Source organism: Trichosporon asahii (genome assembly GCF_000293215.1).
Source record: "Trichosporon asahii var. asahii CBS 2479 unplaced genomic scaffold scaffold00050, whole genome shotgun sequence".
Classification (NCBI taxonomy): domain Eukaryota; kingdom Fungi; phylum Basidiomycota; class Tremellomycetes; order Trichosporonales; family Trichosporonaceae; genus Trichosporon; species Trichosporon asahii.
In genome coordinates, this window is record NW_014040874.1 from 325,329 (window position 1) to 351,885 (window position 26,557).

The following is a 26,557-nucleotide window of genomic DNA, read 5'->3' on the forward strand; positions in this document are numbered from 1 at the left end:
TGGTGCCGATGTGCGGTGAGCTTCGAGTGGGTGGTGCTGACAGCTAACGTCAGGCAACCCGCAGGAAATCATTGAGGCACTGGCGGACAAGCGCAAATTGGAGCCGGCTGGCGAGCCCAGTCTGCAAAACGGCCTCGTTATGGCGCGGGGTGGTATGTCGCACCTTCCCTCGACATCTTCCCTCGAGGTTCTGGTTCTGTTCAGCGCCATCTCGACCGCCGACCCAGACGGTTCTATGAACATCCACCAGGTACTTGACGAGCTCGTCTCCGCCCGCGTGCGCGTTACGATCATCAGCCTGAGTGCCGAGATCAAGATCTGCAAGCAGATCGCAGAGCGGACAGGTGGTCGCTTCGGCGTAGCCATCGACGAGGACCACTACAAGGAGCTGCTATGGGAGACGATTCCGCCGCCGGCACAGACGATAACGGCGCCTGTGACTGCAAATGTGCGAGAGGCGCTCGCGCGTGGCGGACGTCAAGCTCCCGGTGCTCCGAAGCGACCGCCGCCACTCGGCGACCTGCTCGTCATGGGCTTCCCTACCCGCCTGCCAGGAGCGGGCGAGAGCTTCTGCGCGTGCCATGGCCTCCTAAAGCGCGGGGGATACATGTGCCCGCGCTGCGGGGCGAAACTATGCGACGTACCGACAGACTGTGAGGTGTGCGGCCTCATGGTCGTCAGCAGCCCGCATCTGGCGCGATCGTGAGTTGCGTTGTGGAAGATGGTTAACTCACTCCAGATTCTGGCTCCTGTTCTCCACATAAACACAACTCGATGCAGAGGTATGGGGAGCGGGCTACTCGTGAGGGACGGGTGGGGCGGCGTGCGCAGGCCCTAGACGAAGGAGGGCCTGGAAGCCAGCCGGATCCTAATGTGGCGGTAGCCTGATTACTATCTCAGGGCACCAGCCATTAGGAGCGGCTAATCGGTCTCAATTACAATCAAGTCACCGAAACTAGCCGAAGTGGCACTCAACCACCCAACAACACCCAAACTTCTCCTCACGAGAACTTCCCCATTTCTCCACCAATCTTCGTCAAACTTTCTCTGTTCTTCGAGGGAACGCGTTGACGTACCATTATTAAGTGTATCTCATCGATGAACAAGATAATTTGCGTTCCTTCCTGTCCAGATTTCTCGACTTCGCTGAGAACAGCCTTCACGCGCTCCTCGTACTCTCCCTTGTACTTGGCACCGGCCATGAGGGCACCCATGTCGAGCGAAAGAACGCGGGAGATGAGAGAAGCGGGGACATCGCGGTCGACGATGCGCTGGGCGAGGCCCTCAACGACGGCGGTCTTACCAACACCGGGCTCACCGATGAGGACGGGATTACCCTTCGTTCGTCGGGAGAGAATACGGATGACTCGTCGGATCTCGTTGTCACGGCCGATGACGGGGTCGAGCTTGCCCTCGGCAGCAAGGCCGGTAAGGTCGATGCAGTACTTGTCGAGCGCCGTATCACAGTCCACCTCCTGTACACGTCAGGCTGTGCCTGACCGTGCCTGGAATTACTCGGCGTTGCAGTATTAGGGAAAAGTCTGTAGCGGAATATAGTAACGCCCCTTTTTCTGGTCCTTTAGATCTCTCGTCTCGTGCCTTCCTTGCATGCCTTTCTTGCACGTGGCCGGGCCGCGGGAGGGTCGCCGGTCAACAAGCAGAGCATGTTCTTCCAACCCTTCCGAACACTCTTATCTCATTGATTCTGGAAGAGAACTAGAAGTTCGACGTCTGAAATGATAACCGCACAGAACTGTTCGATGGGTAGGTAGCTCCAACTCCGCACGAAAGCACCGAAGGGAAGCGCCGCAACCAGCCAGTTTCCTGTACCACTGATTCCGCTACGAGCGTGGTAGAGAAGCTAAGAGCAGGCCGTGAGGTTTTTCGGGGGACATGGCGAAGGGTGCAACGGCAATTGAGGCCGTCGGCAGAACTCCCCATCTAAGTTGCCCGCCTCCTCGGGCTCGGACATGGGCTCAACGGTACCTTGGTCGTGAGACCGTGAGTATCTAAGATCGACAGTGCGTGAGTGTGGAGCACAAGCGTGACGTGCATAAACTTAGCTCTGAGATCCCCATGATTTCTGTCGGGGCCTGGACGTACTCGCTGTTCGGCTTGCAGGCTGCAGGTTGTGATCACTCACAATATCGCAGACAGTTGTCGGATGAACCTCGGCGAAACGACATGAGCGGGGCATGTGACTTGGACAAAGTCGATAAACATTCGGCGCAACCTCCGTATTCGCTGGCTAACCCATGAACTTGGGACCTGGGAGGATGGCTGGCGGCTGCTAGCCATCGCGTACAGCATTCCATGCCAGTCAGACCAAGTGACCAGCGATGTGCGATCAGGCGAGCAATGTGGGCACGGATGGGGTGGTTGTGTTAGCAAGAACATGTCTTGAATTGTTTGGAACGTCGACCTCCGGATGTACATTCAAACGTCGACCTCCGGATGTACATTCAAAGCTTATGTCACGAGCTACCACTCTACCTGGGCGAGCAGAGTTAACTTAGTCCCCTCGAGAGTCACAGATGGCCGGTCCTGCCGTACAGCGGACCTGGGCGGTGGGAGTCACCCGCACGCACTAAGCTTTGGGTGCGGACGCGTGTGCTTTTCTTCTCCTCGGCGGCGGAGGGTTCAGTGTTAATGGGGTGGGTCGATCAAGCTTCACCCTCCGCAAGGACAGTGCCGCAACGGTGAGGAAGCCGAGTGACAAGCGTGAGACTTCTCACGGCCGACCTCAACTCCCAGTGGACCACATGCTGCTAGCGTCTGACATGTCCTGACTCTTCCTGGCCGTTGTCTCTCTCTCGCCCTGCACAGCGCAGTCAACAACTCGTCCCTGCTCCCCTCCTCATCCACTGCCGCATGCCGCGCTGATTTTTCCTCTCATCGAATCGGATGGAGCAGAGCAGAGTAAGCACCCCGTTAGCAGCACCGTCCTTCAGCAGAACAGCAGCTGAAGCTAAGGAGGAGCGGCACACAGCATGATTCCGGCATCGCTGCGATCGATCGCCCTGGCACGCTAACTCTCTACCCCAATTCATTCAGCCAAGACGTCCGAAACCAAAATAATCATGCGCGTCAACACCAAGTGCTCCACAGGCGCAACACCGCCGCTGCAGTCAGAGAAACGCGCTACGGCACTTCTCCGCAGGCGCCGCCCGCACTCCTGGACCACGGCGAGGCAAAGATGGCTAGCCCTGCCTCTCAAGGTGGCTAGCGTCTGCATGTGTCTCGCCGCACTCGTACTCACCACACGGCTGATCTCCCTTAGCGCTCCTCGTTTGCTCTCCTCAGGCCCTGTTGCCGGAGCTTCGCTGCACCATGACTCCCAGGCAGCACATGCAGCGCATGCAGCGCACGAAGCGCAGCAGCCCCATGCAAACACTGTCTGCAGTCCTTCCAACTTCACTTCCGTTTCTCATCTTGCAAACTATAAAGCTGACGTCGACTCGACGTCCTTAATCTTTCCCCAGTGGTACGCTCATCCCTTTGACTTACTCTTTGAAGCGGTTGAAGCTGTAAGTTCCTTCTACGCTTGACTTTCACTGACAACAGACCATGCAGGTCGCTCTCTTCTCCCTCCTCTTCTCTCTCCTCTCTCTCTCCAACGCTCAGAATGGTGGTGACCAGGGCTCGAACGGGCAAAGCGGGCTGAACCCGGATACGAGCAACAGCGGCCAGTGCCAGTTCTGCACAGTGCCCGAGGGCTACACGTCTGAGAACATTGGCGCTCCGCTGAATGTCCAGTCGCAGTTCCCTCCACGCTGGCAAGAGGCGCACGCTAAGGCGTCTGCCATGCTGCAGGGCTGGTCGGTCGAGGACAAGGTCAAGGTCGTGTCGGGCACCGGATGGATGCAGGGTCGGTGCGTCGGCAACACTGCCGCAATCCCGGAGCACAACTTCCCGGGGCAGTGTATGCAGGATGCGCCGCTCGGTGTGCGGTTCGCGGACCTCGTGTCTGCCTTCCCCGCCGGCATCAACGCCGCCCAGACCTTCGACAAGAAGCAGATCTACGACCGCGGTCACGCCATGGGCGAGGAGTTTAGAGGGAAGGGCATCAACGCCGCTCTCGGTCCCATGACCAACATGGGCCGAGTCGCCGCTGGTGGCAGGAACTGGGAAGGGTTTGGAGGCGACCCATACCTCTCTGGTATCGCGACGTACCAGACCGTCAAGGGCATCCAGGACGCTGGCGTCCAGGCTGTCGTGAAGCACTACATCGCCAACGAGCAGGAACGCAACCGCACAACGTCGTCTTCCAACATCGACGACCGCACTATGCGCGAGGTCTACGTTCACCCCTTCCTCCGCGCTGTGCAGGCCGACGTCGCATCGGTCATGTGCTCGTACAACCTCATCAACGGGTCCTGGGCTGGCCAGAACGCCAAGACCCTCAACGGCATCTTGAAGACGGACCTCGGCTACGGTGGCTACGTCATGTCTGACTGGGACGCGACCCACTCTGGAGTGCTCGCAACCCTCTCCGGTCTCGACATGGATATGCCTGGCGACATCCACATGAACGGCGGCAAGACCTCGTACTTCAACGCGAACTTGACCATGGCGGTGAATAACGGCTCGCTCCCAATCGAGCGTCTCGACGACATGGCTCAGCGTGTCCTCGCGGCTTGGTACCTCGTTGGTCAGGACAAGGACTACCCCGCTGTCAACTTCAACACTTGGGGTGAGGAGGGCAACGAGCATGTCAACGTCCAAGGCGAGCACTACAAGCTCATCCGCGAGATGGCTGCCTCTTCCATCGTTCTTCTCGAGAACAAGGGTGCGCTCCCGCTCAAGAAGCCTCAGACTATCGGCATCATCGGTCTCGACATGGGTCCCTCCCCCAAGGGTCCCAACGGCTACCCCGACCGCGGTGGAAACGACGCTATCCTGGCAATGGGCTGGGGTTCCGGCACGACCAACTTCCCCTACCTCGTTGACCCTTACCAGGCCATCTTCCAGCGTGCTCGCCAGGACGGCTCCGGCATTCAGAACTGGTTCGAGAACTGGGATCTTGAGGGCGCCGCCAAGGCTGCCACTGGTGTTGACGTCGCTCTTGTCGGTATCAACTCGGACTCGGGAGAGCAGTACATCACCGTCGACAAGAACGAGGGCGACCGCAACAACATCTCGGCTTGGCACAATGGTGACGAGCTCGTCAAGGCTGTCGCTGCTGTGAACAACAACACCGTTGTCATTGTGCACTCTGTCGGACCCATGGACATGGAGCAGTGGATCGAGCACCCCAACATCACTGCTGTTGTCTGGCAGGGCATCGCCGGCCAGGAGGTCGGCAGCGGTCTCGTTGACGTTCTCTACGGCGACTACAACCCCTCCGGCCACCTGCCTTACACGATTGCCAAGCAGATGGGCGACTACCCCGCCGTCATTGACTACGTCGACACCGATATCCCGCCCGAGACCAACATCCCCTACACTGAGGGCCTGTTCATCGACTACCGCCACTTCCTGAACAAGAACATCCAGCCTCGCTACCCCTTCGGCTACGGACTCAGCTACACCACCTTTGACTTCAAGGACCTCTCCATCAACTGCGTCGACAAGACCAAGCGCCGCTTCGAGCACTCCTTCTCTCGCCGCCACGCGCGCCGGGACGAAGACACCTGGATCTCAGAGGATGCTGGCGACGACAACTCGACCGACGCTTCTGCCTCTGCTGAGGCTACGCCTTCTGCCAACGTCACTGCTGCTCCGAACGGCACTGAATCCGAGGCTCCCTGCGACTGTGAGGAGCACTCGAGCGCCTCCGCCACTGCTTCTGCTACCTCGAGCGCTGAGAGCTCCAAGCCTACCGACGGCCACGACGTCGTCTACGGCCCGGAGCCGACGTACAACTCCACCATCGGCACTTCGATGACGGACGACCTGCACCGCCGCCGCTGGGAGGTCAAGGTTAACGTCTGCAACTCCGGCTCTTGCGCCGGTAACGCCGTTCCTCAGCTCTACCTCAGGTACCCCGAGGGACTCGGCGAGCCGCCGAAGGTTTTCCGCGACTTCGAGAAGGTCTACGTCGAGCCCGGACAGGAGGCTTGCGTTTCCTTCTTCCTCAGCCGCTACGATGTTTCCATCTGGAACGCCGAGACGCAGAAGTGGGAGGTCCCCGAAGGCGAGTTCACTGCCCTCGTCGGCCGCGACAGCTTCGACGACAGCGGACCTACTGCCAAGTTCACGCCCGCTCACGATCTTTAAACACACAACGGACACTACGACAACACACGGTGAAGGCTGGTCCTCCCCGCGTGCACTGCACTACTAACGCAAACAACAACTACCATATCCTATAACCGATACTCCCTACTCTATCATACCGACAAACCTAAGTTCAAGTAATCTTCTCTCCGCCTTCCATACGATACATAGCAAAGCAGTAATCAGGGTGCTTGTTACGCATGCATAGTATTATGTTTCTTCCTATCTTGACCACGGGACGCACGGGATGTCGCATTCGGACAGGAGTTCAGACGCACGCTAAGTGCGCATGGTGCCATTTCGCGAGCGATGAGGTCATATGCGGCTGACAATTCGAGGCTGGTGGAGGCTGGCGGCCCTGAGTATATAAGTTGGATTCGCAGGGCGGAAGTCTCTCTCTATCCTCTGCAACAACAACAAGCAACCATGGGCCTCCCTAAGAACCTCTCGTTCCTGCGCATCGGTACCGGCGGCCAGACGCTCGACATGTGAGTGCGCGCTGAGCGTTCGTGCCTCTTCCACGACCGTCACCTCCCCTCTTTCCTCTGCTGGCTCTGCAGCTGAGTTCGTCCAGCCATCGTGTCGCGGGAGCGACAGCTCGCCAGTGCGCCCAGAGCAAGCAAAGACAGGAGAGAGGAGAACAGCAGACAAGCGAAAGCTCAGCAAGGAACGGATGAGCTGACTTCCACAGCTACCTTGACCCCCTGTGCCCCTTCTCGTACAAGTGCGCGCGCTCGCTCACCGAGAACGTCCTGCCCCAGGTCCGCGAAGGCGGCAAGTACGCCGGCAAACTCCAGCTCATCATCAGGCCCTACCCTCAGCCCTTGTGAGTGTCTTTCCTCCCTCGCGAAGCCATTGCGCGCTACTGGGTCATGATCGATGACCAGCCGCTCTGCTGCCTCCACTCAGTTTCACTCAGATCTCGGTGTGCCAGTCTCATCGCCGGGCGCAGTGAGCTCTGAGCAAAGAGCGGCGTGGAACACTCTCGCAGCAGTGACCACTGCATGGACGCTGGGACGACGTAGCAGACACCGTGATGCCCAGCCAGTGGTGCGGGCCGGGGTTTGAGAATCTCGGCGACTGCTTTTGCGGACCCTGACGATCGGCGGATTCCGAACGCACGAAGAGCCTCCACCCTCACTTTTGCGGGCAAGCGGACCGACGTGCTTCTACCTGTTTCTGCAGCGGCAGCCATCAGTGGTGTTGCTGGTTCACGGCAAGCTGGAGAGCGCCGGGCCCTATGCTGCCGATCTTCTCGGCGATCACCCAGCTCAGGTGTGAGGGTAGGAGCTAACATGCAGCCACTACTTCTCGACGTACCCCGTCGAGGCTCTCCTCTGCTTCGGCGCCGACCACCCGGAGCAGTGGTGGGACTACCTCCTGGGCGTCTTCTCCGTGCAGGAGTCCTTCTTCAACAAGCCCGTGCACGACAAGACGCCCGCGCAGGTGCAGGAGGCCTACGTTAAGGTGGCCGAGGACGTGCTCGCCAAGGCCGGCGTCGCCAGCGCCAAGGAGGACGGCAAGAAGCTCTACGAGCAGCTCCAGGTGCACCAGAAGGAGAACGGCGGTTCGGTCATGTTCGAGCCCCTCAAGTACCTCATCAAGGAGGGACGCCAGAACGGCATCCACTTCACGCCCACCGCGCTCCTGAACGGGCTCGAGGACGGATCCGTCTCGTCCGGCTGGGGCAGGAGCGAGTGGGACAAGTGGCTCGAGGAGAAGCTGTAAGTAGTCAGTAGTTCGAATGCAATCTCTGTGAGATCTCCCTCGTTTCATCTCTGCATCGGACGTCGAACTGACGACCGAAGTGGCTCCCCGTCGAGGCTCTAACCCAGGCCCACTTCGTCTTGGCGGTACGTAAGTCACTAGTTGTCCACGGTGTTAGAGCGACATCGTTGGAGCAATATTACAAGATGCATTTCCTAATCTATCCGCGAGAGCACAACCATTGCACTCCCACGCTGTACGGAGCCGGCCCTCCGCTCGCGTTGGCGCTCAGGACGCCCGGAACACTTAGAACTCGTCAATCGTCCGGTTCAGGTCGGCGTGGAGGTGCTCCCGCATGCCGGGGGGCAGGATCGGCTGTCCGTTCTCGTCCTTGACGTAGCGGAAGGGCATCTCGATCGCCTCGTGCTTGTTGAACGTGATCGTGGGGTGGTCGTCGAAGGGAATCTGGTCGAGCGGCACTGGATGTTAGCTCACAGCTCACGTTTAGGCAGCTCCTAATTATGCGGCGAACGAGGAAGGTATACGAGAATCGCAAAGAAACCCCCGTCCGTACGAGGATCAGATGGCAATCCGGAGCAGTCTGCAGTTCGCTCCGCTCGCCGATCGCCCGTACTCACCCTGGTCCTCAACCACGCGCTTCGTGACGCCCACGGCCGTATCCGTCGTCATCTGGACGGGCCCGAGGTGGCGGCCCTCGAACCCAAGCTTCCTCAGCTCTCCTGTACGGTCTCGGGGCGGGTCGTCGCCGAGGATACCGCCGTAGAGGAAGACGTCAAACTTGTCCGCGTCGTCGGGCTGGATGACCTGCTCGGCCCGCGGGTCGAGGAGACAGATGCGCGCCTTGTCAATGCCCTGCTGCGCAGCGACCTCGAGCACGGGCTGCGTGAAGAGCTCGGCCTTACCCCCGTTGGGCTTGCCGGAAAGATACTCCTTCAGCGGGGGCACGGAGGTGGTGGACAGAGAGGTGAAGGCCACCTTGGACGAGGGGCCGACGGAGGACAGCATGTGCGCGTACTCGAGACGCACCCACTCGGGGAGGGCTTTAGTCTCCTCGTCATCCTGCTCCATGTGCTCTGGACGTTAGCTTGGAGATAATGACCTAAGCTTACCAATCACGTACTTGAAGCCCTTGGGCTCCTGCTGCTGGGTCGCCATTGTCAGTTCGTGGGTGTGCAAGTGACTAACTCGTGCCGTCTTCCTCCATCCATCCTCCACTCGCTGAACCGACTTTCTGGCCACTGTCATGTCGGGACCAAAAATCGTCCCAACCTCCACCCAACGTGCTGTCTTCCCCGCGCTTCCCCGCAGTGTCATAATTTTTGCCACCCAAGCCGCACTTCAGCGACGACGACGACGCACTCTATTGCGGCAGCGTAACATCCACGCCACGACTAGAAAGTAACGACACCATGGCGCAAGGAGCTGGAAAATTGAAGGCCGCCAAGACGAGCGGCGGCCGCAAGAACACGGGCCTGACGAAGAAGGGAAAGCGCAACTGCGCGCCGAAGAAGGCGATGGCGAGCAAGGAGTACATGACCAAGAAGGTGAGTCTGTGGTGTGCGGAGAAGGGCGAGGGGGTATGGGATGGAGCATTGGTACAGGGATTTGGAGCTCGGCTACTGGTGACTCTGTCGAGCACGAAGACAGCGCAGAGATCCAATGCTCCCACTTGACAAAGGCGGGCTTCGATGAGGCGCCTTTCGACCTGCTTGAGAACTCAAAGACGATGTGCGATCCTTCAGCGGACCGCTGCAGTCTTTCTTCGCTCCGAGCTCCCAAGGACATGCTCCCCTTGAGCTCTCACAGCTTCGTACCGCTCCTGAACACCCAGCTGACCCCAGGCTCTTTCCACCAAGATCAACGCCAACATTGAGCGGCAGATGGTGAACGCCGCGTCGGCGGGCAAGCTCACGATCATGAAGGACAAGGGAGGAGACGAGTGAGTGTTTCTGTTTCTGCTGGATTGTGCAGGAGGCGTGTTGCGTCCGCTGCAACCTTTCTACGGTCACCTGCTGTCCCCAGTTGACACGTCGCTCTGGCATGATGTAGCTCTCTGCGCTTACTCGAAGACTAGCTGACACCCATAGCCCCAAGACGGCCGCGAAGAAGGCGAAGGAGGCTAAGAAGTAATGTCCTTGTTGTATCACCATCATATGCTAGACTCGTTAGATTGATCGATTAGGCAGAGGCTTCAGCGGCGGCACACACGCACGAGGCGAACAGTCATCATTGCAGCCACTTGTATCAGTCGGCCCACGATGTTCTAGAATATAACAATACATAATTGGGTCTATGTCTACTGATCTGAGAGATCCTTCTGGGCTTCGGGCCGGTACACGCCGTGTGCCCTCCCCGCGCGACTCGCTCCGTTCGTCGTCTACTGTCCCCACTGGAAGTGGAACTTCTGTCCGCCTCCACCCCCTCCGCCCGGGAACCCGCCTCCCGGGAATCCACCGCCTGGGAACCCTCCTCCGCCGGGGAAGCCGCCGCCCTGCTGGAAGAAGAACGGCATGCCGCCGCCTCCATGGTGTCCGAAGGGGTTTCCGCCCTGGCCGCCGGTCGGGTCGTTGGGGTCGTCTCCGTTATCGTAGCGGGCGCGGAGCTCGGGATCCGAGAGGACCTCATACGCCTCGTTGATGGCCTGCATCTCCTTCTCGCTCCCGCCGTTCTTGTCGGGATGGTTCTCCTTGGCCTTTTTCCGGAACGCCTTCTTGATCGTGCGCTCGTCCGCGTCCCGCGGCACGTCGAGCACCTTGTAGTAATCCTTCTGCTTGGAGACCTTCAGGAGTCGCTCGGCCTTTTGCAGCTTTTGCAGGATCGCCTGCGACCTGTTCTTCTCGAACGCCTTTTGCAGGGCGCGCACCGCGCCCTCCCACTCCTCCGCCTTCAGGAGGCGCTCGCCTTCAAACACGAGCGCGGACTCGTTCTCGGGCTCCAGCGCCAGGAGCGCCTCGCACCACTGCTTGCCTGCGCGAGAGCCAAAGTCCTGCGCATCCACCGTCGCGCGACACCCGAGCGCGAGCAGCTCCCGCCGCGGCGCGCTCTTCTCCTTCGCCGCGAACTGGGGCGCGATCAGGCCGTCCCTCACTGCCTCGTCGAGGGCGGCCTCGAACGAGGGGATCAGGCCGGGCTCGTCCTGCGTCCCGCGCAGGAGGTTGATGGCCTTGCGCGGCTTGCCGCCGTTGACAAAGTTGTGCGCCTGCTGCAGCGCCTTGCCCTGTGCGCGCCACGCGCGGTGCAGCTTCTTGCACGCCTTGTTGTCCGGGTCCGAGTGGAGGCACTTCTTCAGCTCGTTCAGCGCACTGGCCGGGTCGATGAGGTAGTACGCCAGCTGGGCCAGCTGGACGTGCGATTCGAGGTTGGACGGGTCCAGCGCCGCCAGCCGCGTCATGTCCGCAAACACGGCCTCAGCGTCGCCGCGCTCCGTCTCGCAGCGCACGCGCAGCTCGCGCACTCCCTTGTTGTTGGGCGAGACGTGGATGGCCTTCGTCGCCTCGGCGACACAGTCGTCCCAGTTTTTCTTCTTGGCTGCGTTCTGAGCCGCCTTCAGAGCGCTCTTGGCGCTGCTGATGTCCGATGAGAGCTTGGTGCCCGCTTCGTCGCCCGGCTTCAGCTTTGAGAACTGCTTCATCGCCGACGCGGCGTCGTCCAGGTCGCCCTCCTTGGCGAGCACTTTCGCCTTTTGGAAGTACGCCTGCGCAAACTTCGGGTTCATCTCGATGATCGAGTTGAAGTCGTCCAGCGCGGCTGCCTGCTTGCCCTGCGACAGGTAGGCGGTCGCACGCTTGTAGTAGTTTAGGTACGAGCTCGGGTCGGATTCTGAAGTCAGCTTAAGCTCGCGTGACTGATAGCTGAGGCAGCGGCGCTGCTGCATCTCAACCTGGTGGACTACTCACCGATCGCCTGGCCGAACGCCCGAGCCGCGTCCGAGTACTTGCCCGCAGCGAGGAGTCGGTTGCCCTCAGTAGACAGCTCGGCGGCGGACTTGCCCCCAGCCCCCGCGTCAGCAGACACGGGGAGGGGCGAGAGGAGCGCAAGCAGCGTGAGGCCGTAGAGGACCTTCATTTTGGTATGTCGTTCCGTCGGATGTGTCGATCTGGGTGGTTGGTCGGAGATGCGCGGAGCGCTCAAATGCGTATCGGAGCTTCAGCAAGCAAGTGGTGCAGTCGCGTTCTGCGTCGCGCAAGGTAAGCAGTATGGCTAAACAAGAAAGAGCGGCTGAGCTGGCGACGAGTCGTCGAGGTGGACGTTGAACGGGGCGGACAGAGGGAAATTGCAGCACGACACAATGCGGCCTCGGTCTGACGTGGTGAGGGACAATGGGACACGTGGCGTTTCGCTGTCCACTGGGTGGCAAACTGTTCCGCCTCCCGTATGCCGTCTCCGCCGCCCTGCACGCTGACGAGGAAGGTTCTGGACCCCGTCATGCCACCGTGGCCGGTGTCCATCGCCAGCATGCATGGTGCAACCCTTTCGACTGACGGATGACTCGAAACGCGAAACTCGATCGTCGAATCCAGGGGTCATGACTGCATCACTATCATCCTACATCTCTCATCTGAGCCGGGGACAGAACACAGGACCGCAGCCTCTGCGCTCCGCATCCTCAGCCCATGGCCTTGGCTAGGCGCTCTACCTCAGCTTCTTGTCCTCAAAGTACACCTTGAGGTGGCGCATCTGCCACACTCCGGCAGCGACGAGGACGACAATCTGCGCAATGCAGTACCACACGGCGCGCGCGTTCGTCGCCTCAGACAGGTCACGGAACTGCTCCTCCACCTCGCGCATGTATCGCTGCTCGCGCTGGATGTCGGCGACCTTCTTGTTCAGCTCGTTCAGCTTGCCCGCGAGCGTGCCGATGTGGCGCTGGTCGGACCTGCTAGTCAGCTTCCGAGGGCACAAATAGGAGCGGTGCAGCTTATCAGATGCGCCAGGCTTGTTACCGAACGACACCACCCAAGAGGACCTTCCCCTCACTCCGTATGGACGGAAGCCGCACGGCAGAACATGGGGAGAGTCGATAGGGGAACAGCTCGGCAACACCCCTTTGACCAATACTCACTCCTTGTCATGCTTCGACGGTCCAACGTTAACATCAAGGTACATCTTGACGTGCTTGTGTCCGCTGCCAACTCCCTCGGTGGAGAGACAGATCTGGTGATCGGCAGCCTCATGGGAGGAGAAGGTGAACGTGCCCGTGTGCGGTCCCTTGGTGTTGACGACGACCTGCGCGCTCGACAGGTCCTCGACATTCACGCGGACCTGCAGTCCCGGGTCCGCCTCCCAGCTCTGCTTGCCGTCGTCCCAGACGAGGGCTCCGTATTTTCCTGTCCTGTCAGCTGAGGTTCCCAAACCGCGCAGCTGCTTCGCGACATGTTGGGGATCCCAATAAGGCGATGAGAGCAGTGCTGTCTGCCAAGGTACGGCCCGGAGGAACGAGCACGGCGGGACACTCGCATCCTCCGTCGGCATACTCACCCTCAACGACCGTGTCACTCGGGAGCTCCTCGACGAAACACCTCTTCTCGCTCGAGTCAAAGTAGAAGTGGAGGGCCTGAGGTCAGCTAGGTCAATCACCGCGTAGCTCTGGAATCAGCGCAACTAACCTGCGCCAGGCCAATGACCTGCGCGGCGAGCAGGAATGTCGTGAGCTTCATCGTGGGCTCGTCGAAAGTCGTCCGTGGTCGTGCACGTCGTTCAACGTCGTGGTCGTGTGTTTTGCAGTTGCGGCGGTGGACGCGCTCGCCGCGCGCATTCACATTCACGACGTGTCAGCGGCCATCATGGGCACATGGCGATCGGCGATTTGCTTCCGTCGCCTTTCTCATGTCGCAGTCGTGGGCGACACTCATCTCCGGGGGAGCGGTAAACACGCAAATTTACCCGGGCCTAATTTCGATTTACACCGCTGACACTAATCCTCTCTCTAATTGGCATCTCCACAGCACATCAGCGTCAGCGGCTGACGACAGTCGGCCCGACGTCATTCCGCTTACGCTTGCCGCTACGTACGTCAATGTGCGAGAACATGCGAACTGGGGGAACGTGCGACTTCTGGTCCGTGGCTAGCCCGGATGTGCATGACAACCTACAGTGTAATCGTATCTACAAGCATATAGACGGAAGAATGAAGTGAAATGAAATGAAGCGTGAAGACGTTGAATGTGTGTAGTTGGTGTGGCTAGTGTTACAAGATTATAGAAACGAGATCGCCCGCCTGCAGGATGGAGTTTCCAAGCTGCAGACTGCTAGTGTAAAGTTTTCCGTTGCCGTCCATTGCAGCGTAGCAAGCACGAGATGCTCTTGTCCTTCTATTGCGTTTTTCCGCTTAGTCGAGCAGCGCCGCCGCTGTCTCCCAGAACCATTCGTTTTTCTTGATAAAGTGCACAATGACCGTGCCGCCGCGCTCCCGCTCGTCTCCGAGGAACCGCTCACGTCTGGTCGGGCGGCGCGCCATGGCGGCATCGATCTGGAGCTTCTGCTCCTTGCGCTGCGCCGCCGTTCGCGGACGGGGCGCGTCGCGCAGCAGGCTAAGCTCGCTTCCCTCGACGAGTGCCTCAACCTGCTGCTCGGGCGTGAAGGGCGCGGGAGGGGCATATGTATCACCGAAGCGCGAGACGGTGGAATACGAGGCAGGACCGTTCGACCACTGCCATGCCGAGTGCGGAGGCTTCCAGCCCTCTGCGTAGCGCTTCCTCGTCCTGGCGACCTCGGACGGGAACAAGAAGCCGTGGCTATAAACGGTGGGCGCTCGCGGGTGGTCGTAGATCCATGTCTTCTCCGAGACCCAGGTAATCTTCTCGCGCTCCGGGTGCGCATGCAGCCATTGCGACATCCGCTTATCCTCCTTGCCGCTGACGTGCTGAGCCACTTCCGGTGACGTGCTGATGTACTCTGCAAGATCGAGCGAGACGGCGTAGCACTCGCCGGCCATGAACCAGTTGTTGACGAGGTAACCCCAGTGTGTCAGCTTGCGGGGCGATGCGCGCAAGTGACGCTCGAGCTCAGACAGGACGATGAAGGCGTCGTCGTCCGCCTTCGCGACATACGCCGGTCGCTTCTCGCCCTTGTAGATCGCTTGACCGACGGTCGGGTACTCGTAGGCAGGGACGGTTGCGTGCTCGGCAGCCCAGGAGAAGTAGTGATACGTCTTGCCGTTGTTCATGTTCTCGTCAATGTCGAGGATCACAATGTCGCCATGCTTCTTGTTCTCGGCCGCGACCCGTTCCGCCCACTCTGGTGAAGGTCTGCCCATGATGAATCGTAGCCTGACTCCCTCTGAGCCCGGCTTCAGAGACTTCGGGTGCGATCCATACGTCTCGCGGATGACGTTTCTTCGGTCGACCGAGTGGTCCACGGTGAACACGCCCAGGAATACGGTAGTCGGTTCGATGGAATCCAAAGCTTCTCCCGCGAAGTCGGTCGTGTAAGGGTTGTGTGATGATCCAGGCCAGGGCCACTGAGCAGAACCAGGTGTGATCGGCGCGAGAACGAGGTCGCTTCCGGCGAGCGAACGATGCGTCTGGTCGGCCGGGAACAGAGGCGAATTCGGGTCCTGCAACGAGAACAGCGTAGGGTAGTCCTCCTGGCAGTAATCCCTCCACGGGAGCGCTCGCTTATCGGGGTCGAGGATGTACTTGATGGTACCGGTCATGACCACGGCGAAGATAATGAACGCGACGACGAAGAGCGCGAGTCCCCATGGCTCGTTGTGAGCAAAGGAAGACACGCGCTTCCATATCGGTCCTTGCGAATCGGAGCGTCTCCGTGATTTCCGTCGGCTCAGTCCCGGGTGCTGGGGAGTGTTACCGTACGGCGGGAAGACGGAGCGTACTGATCGGAACAGTCGTCGTGGTGTCCGCGGGGCGAACGGGATGCTGAAGCCCAGCGAACGAGGAAGAAGATGCCGTGTTGTGTCGTCGAAGTGCGAACCCCACCACGAGTTGGCGGCCGCCTTTTCCCGCAGAATGTCGTCTTCCTCCGAGTAGTCCTCGCTATCGCCGCTCCACCCGAACTGTCCAGACGACGATGACGTTCGCGGGGAGCTCTCGCCTGTCGAGTCCTGCCCGTCCGATTGGCTTGCGACGCTGGCAAGGGGCAGAATGTTATTAGGGTCTGGTGATGGCGGGACGGGCGAAATGTTCGGTGAGACGGAGTGCCAGACGTGACTATTATTTTGCCAAAGGTGGGGGCGCGATCGGGAAGAGTGGTGAAGGCTTCGCCGTGTCCGTTTCGGGTCGTAGTCGTCCTCGCCGTCACTCTTGTTCTGCTTGAAGTTGTGCTCGGCCGGCGGTGGTGGCAATGTGCTTCCTCGGCGAGGCACAGGGCTGTCCGCAGCAGTCCGATGGACTGGCGACCATGGCACACGTGCGGACGTCGGAGAGTCTGCCGGGGATCCTGTTCTTGGTCGGGGAACGGTCAGACTGAGTCTTCGTCGTGTCGTGGAAGCCGAGTGTTGTGACGAGTTGATGCGGGATGATGATGAGGGGCTGCTGGCCTGGCCGGGGGAAGGGGGACATGAGCCCTCGACCTCGACGCCGTTGAGGCCCCCCGGTTGGTGGAGGCGCATGGGGTGTGTGCCGAGGCCTTGGGAGGGAAGGAAGGTGGCGAGGTCTGATGTGGATGCACGGCGTACTAGGTGTGAAGTGTTTCGCTTGAGGAAGAGGTGTGTGAGGAGGTGTGCGGTTGCAAAGGAAGGAGGGTGGTGTTGGGTGGGAAAAGGGGTAGGTGGTGGTGGATGTTGACGAGAGGATGGAGGAGGAATGGAGGATTGCAGAGTCTGAGTGTGGGTTGGCTGTGCGTGCTGTGCGAGATTTGGTGGTGGTCGCAATGCGCAGTCGGGCCAGGCAGCGCAGCCAGAGTAGTGTCGCTGGCTGGGCTGGCTGGGCTGGCTGGGCTGGCTGGGATCGAGCCCACCCTGAGCTTGACCGCAATTAGGCTCCGCGCCCTTGGTCGAGCTGGGCCTTGCCCTTAACTCCTCAGAAACTCCCTCACAAGGTGAAGCCGCCTCCTTTGCGCTGCCCCTTGCCGTTGCCCCGCTCAACCACGCTGTGTCCTCGCCGCACCCCGCCTCTCTCGGCACGCTCCCCATGCTGCCGCCCAACGCTTGCTCAGTGTCGGCGGCAGTGTCGGCAGTGCAGGCAGTGCTTGAACAGGCAGTGCTGCGGGGTACTGTTGTCCGCGGCATTCCTTCAAAAGTGCGCATGCGGTTGCCGACTGCGCCTTCGCCGATCTGAATGAGCCCTGGCCCGCCAGGCCGCTGTGCCCGCTGTGCCGCTACGCCAGCCAAGGTGCGACTCCCAGCACTCCTGAATTCAAATTCCAACGTTGGACGTCGCAGCGCTGTCCTCCACTCCTGTCACTCCAAGCTATCCTTATTCCGGCCTATTCTGGGCGGAAAAAGCATGCACGCAGCCACCCAAATGGCCCAAATAAGGCCAAATAAGCCAAAACAAGGCCAAAATTTCACTGGCACTGCGTCCTCTGCAATTGCCCCGTGTCCACCTGCCCAGTAGCCCAGGCACAGTGCACTAGCCACCCAGCCTGTCGCAGCTGTCGCACCCGTGTCGAGATTGCGCAGCAAGCACGCTGCGTGCCGTGCTGGTGCTAGCGTCCAGGTGGCCAGGTGCAAGGTACCGGGTTGCGCGAACGTGAAACCCGACAGCCACCTATCAGCGCTCTAGACTCGCCAGTCGTCAAGAGCACGCACACCAGACCGTCAGGTGACTGCTACTGGAACAGTGATGTCACTCCTCAATGGCAAACTTGCAAAGCGATATGCGACTGTGCGACCTGAAAGCTGGATCGCTGGAAATGAGAATGGCGAGTTGATCGAGTTGGGCAACTGCGCAGCGCGGGGCAACGTGCAAACTTCGGGCCGGAATGCCGAGAGGTGTCGAGGGTGTCGATGTGTTTAGGGAATGAGTGTGAGTTACGTGGGATCGTGTTTGCCTGTCCGGGCAGGCTGTAAGTTGAGTGTGCAAGTGTAGTTGGGAAAGGGGAGAGGTAGCTCACATCGCTCGGGCACTCGTATCTAAATATCTGTCCGGGAGACTGGCCGAATGACAGCCTGTTAAACTGGGGAGTGACTCGGCCACTCGGACGTCGAAGCGTGGTGCTTGAGAACAGCAGCTAGAACCTAGCGTACCCGCTGCACGCATAACGGCGCCTATAGCTGCTACCTCCTGGTTTGTCCTTGGGCAACAATGACAGTGCGGCGTAGTAGTCGGCCTTTCTCAGTGCGCTGAATGTGCAGTGCAATCGGCTCATGTGCGCATCATTGAGTCACTGTGCGTGCTCATATGTGCCAGTCCGAGCTCATCGGTCACTCGCAACATGGGTAGATGTTCGCTGGAGCTGTGATGGTCACATTGGCTGGGACGGATGGTACACGGGCGCTCAGTGGCAGGGGGGGGCCGAGCGTTATTCGCGATCTAGGCCAGCCCAATGTGGCTCAGCCTGAATCCATTGGAGTCCACAGGCAACGAGGCGCCGTGGCTGGCCAGCCTGACAAGCTCGTACCTTCCTAACCCCCACTCGCCACCGTCCACATCAGGTTGGAAGGGGATGCGGCCCCCTCTGACGTCCCAGGTACAGAGGGATCATCTGAGCAGCTGGGCATGCAGCTGGATAGCATAGGCGACGCATGACTTTCCCAGACTACTGGTCGATCACATCGGTCGCTCTGCTCGGCCGTAACGTTGCCAGCGATCTAGTGAGGGCTCAGGGGTAGCGTTCCGGCTCCGTGATACGGAGATTGCGAGATTTGATTGCGATAACGGAATCCTCGGTCTCACCTGACCGATGCCTCTGCCGCTTCACCGGCTCTTTGCCTAAGGCTTAACCTGCTTTAATGTCGTGGACAGCACGACTTCAGGTGGCTGCACGTGGGTCGTGCGGCGTCAAGTCAACCGTAGCGTATGGTCCAGAACGCGAGGGAACGGGCAGATCACACCGCGGCTCTGCTGACCTTAGTGCGGTGCGGCGTGCCGCCGTCCACCCAGAATAGAACACCAGACCCCCGACGAGCTTAATGCTGCTCCAGTCTTCCGGCATCGGTATGCACTATGCACTGGACACCATATGCTCCTCTGCACAGGGCTCGGCCGATAGCAATGCGCGAAGATAGTTGATCCGAACCGGTTTGCAATGCGGCTGTGCGTTACACCGCTCGAAAGTCTAGTGCGACCAGGTCAGGGGAACCAAACAAGGGCTGGTGTGCCCCTCCAGTTCCGAGACAGTTTCACGCTTGGCTCAGACCTGACCTCTTACTCATGACACCCACTCACGTACCTGGCACACACTCCATGACCACCACAACAGGCCGTTTTGGAGGTATTACGCATCTGCACCTCGCACTGTGCAGATCTGCGCAAAGCCGTACAGCGTTGCAGAGCTTGGAGCATTGAACTGAAGCTTAACGCACGTTCAATCTGGCGAGTGGGGGCTAGGTCCAGGCACACTTGGGTCCCATGGGGCCTGTGCACTGTGCGTCGTCTTGGCATGGATATTCCTGCCACCGCGCCAATCACACAAACTTCTCGTGTGCCCACCGGAATCTGGTCTGTGCCGTCGGAAAGCTCGGTGCGTCCATCTCTATGTGGTGTGGCAAGTGGCAACCCATCGGATTTAGTAAACCTTGGGCGGCGGTGAGGGAGGGGCGTCAAGACAACGGAAACAGTCGCAGGGGCCGGATTTGAACGCTTCTCCAGCACTGTCGAAGCATCGTGTCGAGCGCGGCAAGTAGATATGAAGGCCAGGTCACGCCCACTCCGCCGACGTGTGAGAGTGCGCACAAGCCTCGAAGCTGCGCAAGCCGAATGTTGCGATACAAAGAATGGAATAGGCGTGGTGTCGGTGCCAGCCCTGCGGAGACAGAGCATGGGTGAGCCTAACGAATGGCGAAGCTCCAACCGCGAATAAAGACCCAGAAGTCTTAAAGGCAAGCGACCAGTGCCAACGATCTAGAGATGATAGATGATCCAGCTCTCTGCCGCAACTTCGTGATGCTGGCAACTGAGATGGATCACAAGGTACAGGCCGGCAGTTTTTAAGCCAATCACATATTCGAAACTTCGTCGATCCCCCGGTGAGCAGCATCGCTGTCGCTTTGTTAGGAGATCACAGATCGGGCATCTTCAGGCGGCTTTCCCGGGCCAGCAGACCAGCTTGACGTAGCCAACTTGGGGTTTCGCTGTCTCAAGGATTGCGGATTATAGCTGATCTTTGTTGAGATGCGTCACGAGTCTTGTTCTGTTCTCTAGTGAGCAGTCAAAGGTGAGGTTAGCTCGGAGCAGCCTGACGTTGTCTGTGCAGCTATGGGCATTAATGTTCCTGCTGGAGCAGAGTTAACCCAATATCTGGTCACTGCAATTCCCGAGCTGCGCTTCAGCGACATCCACAGGACTGTACCGCACAGCAGAAACCCTTGCGGTGCACATGCACTTGTCGATCGCTTGCAGCATTCCGTGTCAGGCGGCCGGATTCCGGACCGTGGCATGTCCCGCTGTCTCGGCGGTGTCATGTGAAGCTTTGCGAAGTCAGGTGGTCACCGTGCTGCGCGGTGCGCAGTGGCTGACGTTGACATTGGCATGTTCGTTGTGAGATGATATCATTGATGCGATGTGTAGTGCCTGTCGTCAGCTCAAACCGGCGCACGTAAGACCAGCGCCGAATCCCGTCAACATCACATCGAGCTCGCAGTCTCGCAAGAAAGCTGAACGTGTTGTGAGCGGAAAGCAAGGCGATGCACCCCTTGTGATGCTAGAAGTTGGACAGCATCAAACCGAACCAGTTCTTGAAAGTCGAAGATCTGCTCAGCATGTCTTTCTCGTTCGAGTGTTGACTAGACGATCACAACATCGTCAAACACAAACAAAGGTCTTGGGTGGCAAGAGTGGAGGCTGCCACGGAAGCATCTCCACGCGGGCAAGGTGGAGGCCGCTCTGGTGGAGGTGACGTCCACATTTCGGAGTCCCGCACTGCACTCACGTCCACTCACCTCACCAACTCACCGCAGCTAGCAGTATGGACGTCCTGCTCTTTCGCACGCCGTCCGAGTCGGATCCGTACGATGCTGCCTTTAAGACGGCGGGATACCGCCCGCGATCAGTGCAGGCGCTCGACGACGTCCTGCTGCCTGAAGGGCTGGCGCCAATTCTCGCTGCAGGAGGAGGGAGGTGGGAGGCGGCCCTGATCACATCACGGCGGGCTGCAGAGGCGTGGTGTCTAGCAGTCGAGGACGCACAGCGTTATCCGTCAAATACCTTCGGTGAGTGTGTCGCGCTAAGGGAGCTGCAGACCGTCTGCCGTTGAGCTGACGTGCAGAATCCTGGTCGTCGGTACCTTTCTACGCACCAGGGGGAGCTGTCGCTTCCGTGTTTGACTCGCACTCCCTCGATTCGACTTGGAGACCAACGGAAGGAGGGACAGCTGTTAATGCGGCGGGTCTTGCACCGATCATCCTGAATGCCGAGCCGCGGCTTGAAGGACATGGCCCCTACCTTGTGCTCACGGGCGACAAGACGCTTCCCCTCCTGTCTGACGCCTTGACGGGTGCTGGTCGCCGGCTGACGAGGGTGCAGGTGTATGAGACCGCATGTGCTGCGTCTCTCCCGTCGTCTCTTGGCGAGGTGTCGGAGGGCTGGGCTGCGTTCTTCTCGCCGAGCAGTGCCGCGTGCGTTCTGCCTGTGCTGGAGGGCAAGTGTCAGCTGCCGTGGGACTTGAGCGTCGTTGCGAAGCCGCGTGGAACCGGGCCCAGGATCAAGATTGCTGCCATTGGAAGGACGACGGAGGGGTATCTTCGCGAACAGGGGCTGCGGGTCGAAGCCGTTGCCGAGACACCGGACCCGGAAGGATTGCTGAAAGCGATTCAGGCCGCGGATGCAAGACAGAGACAGCTGTAGCCGTCACAGTTGTGGTCGTGTGAGAGATGGATAATACGGATACGTCGATTGCGTGGCAATGGCCATGGTCTACGTCGACGTTGAGCCGGCCTTGGGCACGGACTCTCCGCAGGGCATCACTAGGATCAGCGGGCGACAGCCTCCCGGCGCCCGGCTGCCGATCAGCACCTCCACCATCTCCTCCACTATGGCGCTTTGCTCAGACCACTCGCCGTCGCCGCCTTCCGTCCACTTACAGACTTTCCTCGCAGAAGTTCCGCACATGACCGAAGGGAGCCGGGACGCGCCGGCCCGGTTGCGATCCGCTGCATCCGCACGAGATCTGTGCATGCCGACATGAAGATGACGGCCAGCAAGGGGTTGTTTCACAATGATCACCAGACCCCGTCTCCGGCAAGGAACAGGTCGGCAAGTAATATGGGCCAGCAGGCACTCCCGCCGATCGCACTTGGGTTCGGCGGTGGAGCGGCCTACCCCTCGCCATGACGGCCTGCAGACTTTTGTGCCCGAAGGCCAAAGCCCGGTGCAGCCCGGTGTCTTCCGGAGGACTGGTGTTGTGGAGCCGGAAGACGGATGGAGGAATGGCTTGTGGCGGCCCGAGGAATCAAGTGGAGTGCGCAGAAATGGGACGGGCTCTACGGAGCGTCCCAAGCTGCGCGCTGTGCAGTATCACGAACTAGCGATCTCGGGCAGGCGGAGAGGCCATGACATAGTGTGGCTGCGGTATGCATGCATGATGCGATGATGCGAGCGTGACGCGTGATGGCGCTGATGTGCCCGAGTCTCACTTTTTCAATGTCAGATAACGACTTCCGCCCTGCGCTAATTGCGCAGATGGGGCTCAGCTGGGGGCCGCAAGATCGGCACTTCGACGCCCTCATGAATGCGCGCAATGATGAAGCCAATGTAGCATGGGCCGATATCCTCGAAGTACAATGTCCCCAGCTCCCCAATGTGCACATTGTGCATTACGAGGCGGCGTCGACCCACCTGCCGCACTCCTATCGTACTATGCAAACTATCGAGACATGCCGGTGCACCAATTGTCGCACGATAACGCTTACCTACGCCCCAAGGCGCCTCGGATCATCAGATCGCCAGAATCGGGGCGAGACGGCCACCCCGCGGCCGAGCTTGCTGATGCGAGAAATGATGCAATACATGATGCTACGTGATGGTGTTGGTACAGTGCTAGGTGATAGTGGTAAAATACAAAGTCAGCTAAGCTACTACTCGTCCTCGATGGTGCGCAGGCGGCTCTTGACGCTGCCAAACATGTATCCCTTGCTGCGGGTCTGGTTCAGGAAATCGAGCTCCATGAGACTCTTGCTGGGCCTGTGCTGGCTGCAATTCGGAGCAAGCATGGCCCCCGCCTCGCTGTGACTGCGCTGGTGGTGTCCGGCGAACGAAGGAGGTGGGTGCGTGTGGTGACGCTCCGGTTTGGGATGCGGCTGCGAGCGAGGGCGCTGGCGCTCCTCCTCTGCTGGAGGGCCGGCGTAGAACGGATGCGGGGCACTCGGCCTTCGCATCTGCAGCATCGCATTGGGCGGCGAAGCATAGTACGGCTGCGGGTATGTCGTGGACGGCGTGCGGCCACTCGACGGAGACACGCCAGAACGGACGTTCGACGTCGGGATCGGCGTGGCGGCCGACGGCGTTGGCGGGCTCTTCGCGGCAGGCGGCTCGATGTTTAGTCCTAGGCCAGAGAACTCGCGAGCAAGCTCCTGCATCGGCGGCAGCGGTGGCGGGGTACCGAGCCAGGCGTCGTCGCGGGGAGTCTTTATTGGGCTTGACACAGAGCTCGCCAGCGAGCCAACGGACTTGCGGGCAGAAACGCTGCGCTCCCGTGCGGAGTAGCGCGAGTGTTGCCGCACCTCACGCGCGACGTCGTCCTCCTCAAAGACAGAGTCGAAGACCAGCTCGACTTGTGCCGGAGCGCTCTGCGTCTGGCTGCTTGAGGAATAGGCTGGTGCAGGCCTGGCGCTGGTGGCGCTTGTCGGCGTGCTCCCAGCTGAGACAGAGGACGAAACCTTGCGGAACGGGATCGTGATGCTCGGCTTTTTGCGCCACGAGGACTTGGAGGGTGACTTTGGTGGCGGTCCAGTTGGCGGGAGAGACGCGGCCAGTGATAAAGGGCTTCGCGGAGGTGGTGATGAGCGCAGCGCAGGTGGCAGCTGGACAGCGGGCGTTGGAGGCGTGCGAATCGTTGTTGTTGAAGTCGAAGACGATGAGTACACACTCTCCTTCTCCCTCTCGAACGCCGAGCCCGAGCGGCCCGAGACGTTAGAGTTGGAGCGTGACCGCCCCAGCGAATTGGCGAATGGGTGGTTCTTTGGTAACGTCGGAGACCTCGGCGCAAGGGGTAGCGGCGTGGAGGCGTCGAGCGCCACCTGTCGAGACACAACAGGCGGGCGGGGTGTCGTTGTTGTGGCTGGGATCATTGCGAGGTCCAAGCTACAGCGCGAGTAGTGGGTGGGTGGTATCGATGTGCCGTATGACGGTGGGTTTGTTTTGAGAAGAGGTCAGGTAGAGAAGTTAGGTCGAGACGAAGCAATGTTCTTGATGTTCTTCGGATGTCGAGCGTGTGTCACGTAGGGATCAAGGAGTGTTAGGTGTTACTAGCTGTTACTGGTAGTGTGAGCGTTTAGAAAGAAGGAAAGGAAGACCCAACGCAAACATCATGGCACCCACCTTTATTAATCACATCACATCAGCAGGTCTTCCAAGCCGGCTGGTTGCTTGGCTTGATCTGGTTCTGGTCGCCTCCGTCGCTTCGTCGCCGCGCCGCGCTCGCCTGGATACCTGAGGCTCCACATGACCGGACGACTTAGGACTTTAGACGACGAGCGGTACGCCAGGCGCGGGGGGGCCTGACATCAGAGGGAGAAGAGTTCAGCCGACGCAGGCCAACGGCTTGGAGGGGCTGCCCAGGCGACAGACCATGGTCATCTGAGTTGGAGCTTCCGGCCCTTGGCTCTTCTGGCTGCGGGCTGCAGGCTTGTCCTCGGCAGGCTAGATGAGAGCTTGCCTCTTGTGAGAGCTAGTTCGCTCTGCGAGCGTTTCATCTTCGCATCTCAGGCACGTCATGGCGCCCAGGCAACCCAGGCCATGCAGCCTCGCATTCACCCACTTGTCTCCCACCCCGATGGCGTGGGCGGCCTGCGGGCAGGACGCAAGGACATGAGAGACATATCAAGTCGACGCGCTTGACGCCTGAACGCCCATCAGGCCCAGGACCAGCCAGGACAAGACCAGTATCGTACGAACCTGAATCATCTGGGGAAGGGACGCTACGGCTACGGGCTGGCTATGGTGGGCTACGGTATGGAGTAAGCAAAGAACGAATGTCTTGGGGAAATGTGAAGGCCCTGCATCGTCTGAGGCCTTGGGTGCCATGCCGGCATTCACATCGCTCGACATCTCTGGAACCGTACTTGGGCGCGCCTGCGCGTGAACATGCCCCATCAGCGCAGGGTGGGTAGGGAACTGCAGGGCCGACGACCCAGGCTTGGGCAAACCTTGTTTGTTGACTCGCATGCAATTCCACACCAAGTCACATTTGAATTGAATAAACATCCCTCCACTCCCATCACATCCGGAGACTAGCCCGTATCAAGCTATAGCCTGGGCCTCTGCCGCCCAAGCTCAGAGTCGGTGTCGACCAGCTGACGCCCGAAGCATAGTGCAATGCAATGTCAGTAATGCCGCTTCTCTCGGTCAGAGCCATTCATTCATTCGTGATCCTTTGACTCGCCTTCATGCTTTTCATTATGCCCTGCGCCGTCACGAACGCTCCCTTCTGGAGATACCAGAAAAAGGCCAACAAAGGGGCTAGACGTTCCGCAAAGTTCTGCACGAAGGGGGACGCCGTCTTCGATCAAAGTCTAAGCACGCACAGATGAGTTGTGTCGAATTGTGTGTAGCAGACTTAAGCTATGCCTCCGAGTTCGTCAGCACACGCAGCAACACACCATCCGGCTGTCCAGTCGTAAGGTCTCCTCGGCTCTCGCGAGGGTATAAGCGCAGGAGATCAGGTGGAACTGTGGTCTGCCTCGTCCGGTGCCCGCCTCACCTCTGTTCCTCAGATCTGTCCTCAGCACCATCCTGACCACCTGATACTGAATCACCAGTGGCGGATGGTGCGCGGCTCCATGCCAGCGCATTCGCGTCACCTGCGACTGGGCAGACGTCCACCGTATGGATTTGACTCAGGCCATAACAACTACTACGCTGATAGGCACTCGTCTGTCGATGCACAGGTAGACTCTACCTGTGGTCAGCAGAGCAAGGGATTCCAGAATGACATTTCCAGCACTCCAGCTGCGACGACTGCGATAACCCTGTGCAGGCAAGATGTAACGGAGAGGGATCCAGGAACCCCAGAGGCTTAACTCAACTCCCCATCTCACCAACACGTCCTTTGGGACCCTTGGAAAGCCCTTAGACCTCCAAGAATGGTGACCTAAACATGAGCAACACAGGCACGAGGCGTCGCACTCCTCCAATTCACGCACAGAGACTAAGCCTCGGACACTACGGCACGACCAAAACGGCTTCCCTTGGCCTCCCCTCCGTCCTCAGCTCTGTTCGAGACGCGCAGGATATCAGTCCTGAAAGACGCAGCAGGCAGCAGCGACACAACAGTAGGGATCTGAGGTAGTGCTATTAGTCAGAGAGAAGGATGTCAGGCTTGCATGGACGCGGTA

The 26,557-nt window shown here is 59.6% G+C and overlaps 9 protein-coding genes across 9 annotated transcripts; 4 read left to right on the forward strand and 5 right to left on the reverse strand.

Annotated features, from left to right (window-relative positions):
• Positions 1–3,080: 3,080 nt before the first annotated feature.
• On the forward strand, positions 3,081–6,219 carry A1Q1_01358 (beta-glucosidase; the record flags this gene model as incomplete). Its single annotated transcript, XM_014324397.1, has 2 exons — positions 3,081–3,527; positions 3,574–6,219. 2 exons carry the CDS (start codon positions 3,081–3,083, stop codon positions 6,217–6,219), a joined length of 3,093 nt encoding a protein of 1,030 aa, XP_014179872.1.
• A 426-nt stretch (positions 6,220–6,645) lies between these two features.
• Positions 6,646–7,947, forward strand: A1Q1_01359 (uncharacterized protein; the record flags this gene model as incomplete). The annotated part of the gene is made up of 4 exons (XM_014324398.1): positions 6,646–6,707; positions 6,911–7,045; positions 7,107–7,269; positions 7,507–7,947. The coding sequence occupies 4 exons, from the start codon at positions 6,646–6,648 to the stop codon at positions 7,945–7,947; spliced, it is 801 nt and encodes a 266-aa protein (XP_014179873.1).
• Positions 7,948–8,232: 285 nt separating this feature from the next.
• Positions 8,233–9,102, reverse strand: A1Q1_01360 (uncharacterized protein; the record flags this gene model as incomplete). The annotated part of the gene is made up of 3 exons (XM_014324399.1): positions 8,233–8,405; positions 8,565–9,006; positions 9,064–9,102. The coding sequence occupies 3 exons, from the start codon at positions 9,100–9,102 to the stop codon at positions 8,233–8,235; spliced, it is 654 nt and encodes a 217-aa protein (XP_014179874.1).
• Positions 9,103–9,356: 254 nt separating this feature from the next.
• A1Q1_01361 (uncharacterized protein) lies at positions 9,357–10,077 on the forward strand (the record flags this gene model as incomplete). The annotated part of the gene is made up of 3 exons (XM_014324400.1): positions 9,357–9,491; positions 9,789–9,886; positions 10,035–10,077. The coding sequence occupies 3 exons, from the start codon at positions 9,357–9,359 to the stop codon at positions 10,075–10,077; spliced, it is 276 nt and encodes a 91-aa protein (XP_014179875.1).
• Positions 10,078–10,324: 247 nt separating this feature from the next.
• A1Q1_01362 (co-chaperone) lies at positions 10,325–12,012 on the reverse strand (the record flags this gene model as incomplete). Its single annotated transcript, XM_014324401.1, has 2 exons — positions 10,325–11,766; positions 11,844–12,012. The coding sequence occupies 2 exons, from the start codon at positions 12,010–12,012 to the stop codon at positions 10,325–10,327; spliced, it is 1,611 nt and encodes a 536-aa protein (XP_014179876.1).
• Positions 12,013–12,579: 567 nt separating this feature from the next.
• On the reverse strand, positions 12,580–13,604 carry A1Q1_01363 (ER to golgi family transport-related protein; the record flags this gene model as incomplete). Its single annotated transcript, XM_014324402.1, has 4 exons — positions 12,580–12,823; positions 13,010–13,274; positions 13,426–13,501; positions 13,554–13,604. The coding sequence occupies 4 exons, from the start codon at positions 13,602–13,604 to the stop codon at positions 12,580–12,582; spliced, it is 636 nt and encodes a 211-aa protein (XP_014179877.1).
• A 671-nt stretch (positions 13,605–14,275) lies between these two features.
• A1Q1_01364 (uncharacterized protein) lies at positions 14,276–17,134 on the reverse strand (the record flags this gene model as incomplete). The annotated part of the gene is made up of 1 exon (XM_014324403.1): positions 14,276–17,134. One exon carries the CDS (start codon positions 17,132–17,134, stop codon positions 14,276–14,278), a length of 2,859 nt encoding a protein of 952 aa, XP_014179878.1.
• Positions 17,135–20,973: 3,839 nt separating this feature from the next.
• A1Q1_01365 (uroporphyrinogen-III synthase) lies at positions 20,974–21,851 on the forward strand (the record flags this gene model as incomplete). Its single annotated transcript, XM_014324404.1, has 2 exons — positions 20,974–21,217; positions 21,274–21,851. 2 exons carry the CDS (start codon positions 20,974–20,976, stop codon positions 21,849–21,851), a joined length of 822 nt encoding a protein of 273 aa, XP_014179879.1.
• A 1,229-nt stretch (positions 21,852–23,080) lies between these two features.
• A1Q1_01366 (uncharacterized protein) lies at positions 23,081–24,292 on the reverse strand (the record flags this gene model as incomplete). The annotated part of the gene is made up of 1 exon (XM_014324405.1): positions 23,081–24,292. One exon carries the CDS (start codon positions 24,290–24,292, stop codon positions 23,081–23,083), a length of 1,212 nt encoding a protein of 403 aa, XP_014179880.1.
• Between the last annotated feature and the right edge of the window lie 2,265 nt (positions 24,293–26,557).